Consider the following 4020-nt stretch of genomic DNA (forward strand, 5'->3'; position numbering starts at 1 on the left):
GCAGGGGGGTTGGAACTTGATGATCTTTAAGGTCCCTTCCAACCCAAACTATTCTACGATTCTATGAAAACCTCTATGGGAAATCCAGACGAAAAGTAAGAAATTGCAAAACCTGGCATGCTTTCCTAACATAAAAGACCAATACCTTACATAAACCCCTATACACATGTACTTCTAGAAGTCCAAGACTTACCGAACTTTCTTCCCATTTTCTGTAAGCTTTGTCACATTCAACAACCCATACTTCTCTTGACCCTGTAAGATAGAGTAAGACATAAAAAATATAAAAGAAAATCTGCTTCTACTGCCATCACAGCACTGAATTAAAGCTCCCTAATGATCAATTTCTAGCAATGAGCCATCTTGCCCAAGTTATAACTTCAAGAAACCGTCATAAGTATATTTAAATATGCAGAGATCAGCAAAAACAAAATTCCCATGGGAATGTACTCATTACCATTCGGAGGGTAAAAAGCTTTCCTTCCTCAAGGCCTAGGTTCTCTGAACAAGCCAAACGACATTATTTGTGGTACTAGACAGTAGAAATTTTAAATATAAATTTATAATGATTTGTGTAACAGCACATTTGTGTTTATGTCCTTTACTTAAAAAGGAAATAGCTCACAAACAGCCTAAATTCTCTGACAAAAGTCTTCCAAGTTGTTTTAACAAATTGCACATTTTAAATAAAATGTGGTTGAAATGCATAAAAATATTAACATATTCATTTCAAAAACAGGAGTGAAACATTTCTTTGATATCCTATTTCTTCCTTTCCCAAAGCAAAATATTAGAATTTTGAACTACTTAGTTACATCTTGCTGATGAAAATAATTTATATTGGTATGCCTCTGTACAAATTTGGAGATCAGTCAGTGAATGGTGGAAAAAGAATACTGCTGAACAAGAAATGTATTTGCAAGTCTCAAATATGTGGAGTGAATATTTCTAGTTTCTATGCAAAAATAATAAAACAAAGGAATGTTTGAAAAAATATTCTAGGATAAAAAGGAAAACCATCAATTTATATCATTTGTGCCTCTCAAGATGAGGTAACAAATTCTGCCATTTTCTCCTGTCACCCCAGCCTTGTCCTACCAGTGACTAGTGCTGACAGAATTAAATTTTTTTTATCAGTTCCTTTTAAGTAGCAGCTTAAAGTTCCTAATTTAACAACTAAGCTCTTCGATGAAACAATCAACTAGGAAAAGGATACAAATTAGTTTTATCATAACAAAAGTTTCCTCAATTCTAGATCCAATGAAAACAGAAGATATATTCTCTCCAGCATTCTCCTCTAAACCTCAAATTTAAGTGGACCATAACTGCAGAATATAGTATCAAAGAAAATTTTTTTGCTGGAATACTGTGACAACACTCTTAAAGACATAGATCTGTTTTTCATGAACCTTAAAAATTTTACCTACATGTGTCAAGCACAGCACATAAAACACAGAAAAGACACGTTTTCAAGGATAATAGCGTTTAGCTGGTGGTTCAGATGTTATTTCAGTTCAACGACAACTGCTACCCTTACTTAATCTAGTATCTCCACTGGGCTGGAATGGTTTCCCAAGCCAGTGATACATACATTATTTTCCAAACTGGTATTTTCTCTAGAAGAAATGAGTCACTCTCCTGCCATGCCCTCACGCTCCCCCCCGAAAAAAAATTGCCCACTCTTTAGCTCACTTAGTTTGTGATCCATGCAGACCACTACTAACCATCTTATGCATTGCATCCTCCTAACAAACCATTGGCTCTGGTAAGTCATCATCTTTCACAGCAACTGAGTAACCCATGACCACTTGCTCATATAAATTATGGTTTTAATAATTAATCATAGTGGAAGCAGTGGGAATGCTCCAAAGAAGAATTACTCAGAAAAAGCATCCATAATGCCCTACTCAGCAGCAACACTAGGGGGTACTAATGGGAAAATTAATGCTACCAGGGAGAAGGAAGTGGAAAGCAAGTTAAGGATCAAAACACACAAAAATTCACCAGCTTTCTTTGTAGTATTTAAATCCCAGGGGACAGCTAAAGAAGATAAACATTATTTTTTTCTGTTATCTAAAGCAGCTGTGAGTTCTTCTACTAAGCAGAATAAATGTTAATAATTCAAGGTCTGAGACATATTTAAAGAAATTAGAATACATGCAGCAAAAATTGTTTGTGTGTAAGGCTATCAACTGTGCTTGCTTAATAAACACTGCTTATTTTATTGTGGAAAACTGTTTGAAGAATTCTAAGAACGGATCAGCATGAATAAGCCATAGAACCTTTCTTCTGCATGCAGAGTAATAATGAAACAAAAGTTGTGCCTAAAATGCCCTCAGCTACCTACTAAAGGGCTGCTAAAATCCATCAAGGCACATATTTCAATGCTACTGTAGTACAGTTCCAAAATTAAAAAAAAAAAACCCTTTAAACCAAAAATTTATTTTTAAAATTATTTCCCACTGTTTAAAAAGGAATGATCACATTTAAAACATAATCTGAAGCGAAACATCTGTCAAAGATCCATAATGAGTTTAACAAGCTTAAGTTTTCCTCCCACTAGTTATCCTACTAAATCAAAAAGGCACAGTTTATTTATGCCAAGTCCTCTATTACTTCTTGAGGAGACTGAAACACAAGTGAAAAATAAAGACACTGAATACTACTAACTATTCCAAGTTGCTAGGTGAGAAGATGTAATTGTTTGAGGAAGTAACCAGAGTTCTACATAGTCTGACATAACTTTATTCCACAGCGAATTTTTAACTTAATCTCCTATCGCCAAGCTGCATTTAAACCAAAGACATGTACATTTTTTCTGAAAGCACTGTTGGATGCAATGCATTCCTTTTAAAATGTAAAGCCTTCAAATAGTTTTATCCCATTATTTTTCTCAATAACAAGCAGGCTTACCATCAATTCTCTAATAATGAATAGCTCAGTTTCTACAACATCTACTTATGCATTTAAACACTTTGCATACTGACTGTGGCTTGATGCTTCGGTGAAGAAGGAGAGGACTCGTTTTCAGGAAAAGTGGCCTTAGAAGCAGTTGATGATTCCTATAAAATTCAAATAGGCAACAGAAGTTATTATCTTTCCTACAATTCTTCTTTTTTTTTTTAACCCTAAATATACTTTCTCTCTCTTTATACACACTCACACATCACAAAAAACTGTACTTTTTTTAAGCATTCACAATATCCTCAGAAAGTTACATTATACACCTGCTTACTAAATAGTATTCTTACAAGATTCCCAGACAACACTCAAGCTGGGTTAATTAGCACATACCCATTTGAAAAAAAAAAGTTAATACACACTGTATCAGCTTAAAGCAAAGCTTTCATCCTTAATAAGGGACAGATTTTTTTTTGTATGACATTGCTATCAAATTATGAAGCACATTTATAATACTAACTTATTACAGGGCACCATATAATCAATACTAAGATTTTTAAGACCAGATTGTCTTTGTGTCATTAGTAAATATAAGATTAGTACAATAAACTGTTATACATGTAGAAAAGCATATGCCAGCTCTATTAATTTTTGTGAGTCATGATCATTAATTTCCTTATAATCAAGCATTGAAAATCTCTAGCGATTCAGGTTTTTGCTTTAAAGTATACATTAACTATGGATCAAAAGAAAGTACTACAACTCTGAAAACTAGAAAAATTGCCTATCTGGAACAAAAAAGTCTTGTGCATTTCCTCTGAAATAATGATTGTTTTGCACAAATATGCTGCTTGAAAGTTTCACAAAGAATTTCAAACAGGAAAAACATCACTTGTTCTCTGTTACTGCTAACACATTTCTCCCCCCTCCATCTTTTTAATCCCAAATTCAGTTTGCTTTTCCAGTATTACATAACACTCTGCATACCTGCAATTTAAAATTCTCTTGTAAATCGACCCACAGAAGCGGCCCACTATATCTTTAGTAGCATAATAACAGAGAACATCAGCAAACCTAGGAACAGCCTAAATGTTTTGTATTTTCAGATGACTGTAGGGA

At 33.9% G+C, this 4020-nt stretch overlaps 1 protein-coding gene across 1 annotated transcript in view; it reads right to left on the reverse strand.

Moving 5' to 3' along the window:
* Window positions 1–172: 172 nt before the first annotated feature.
* Window positions 173–4020, reverse strand: part of LOC104470331 (rho GTPase-activating protein 12-like) — a gene marked incomplete at its 3' end in the record, with an annotated part of 51487 nt that continues 47639 nt past the window's right edge. Inside the window, 3 exon segments of the mRNA XM_010085200.1 lie at window positions 173–191; window positions 193–255; window positions 2988–3062. Of these exon segments, the coding sequence (XP_010083502.1) occupies window positions 173–191; window positions 193–255; window positions 2988–3062 (157 nt within the window).

The sequence above is a fragment of the Pterocles gutturalis genome, unplaced genomic scaffold (genome assembly GCF_000699245.1).
Source record: "Pterocles gutturalis isolate BGI_N339 unplaced genomic scaffold, ASM69924v1 scaffold40875, whole genome shotgun sequence".
Classification (NCBI taxonomy): Eukaryota; Metazoa; Chordata; class Aves; order Pterocliformes; family Pteroclidae; genus Pterocles; species Pterocles gutturalis.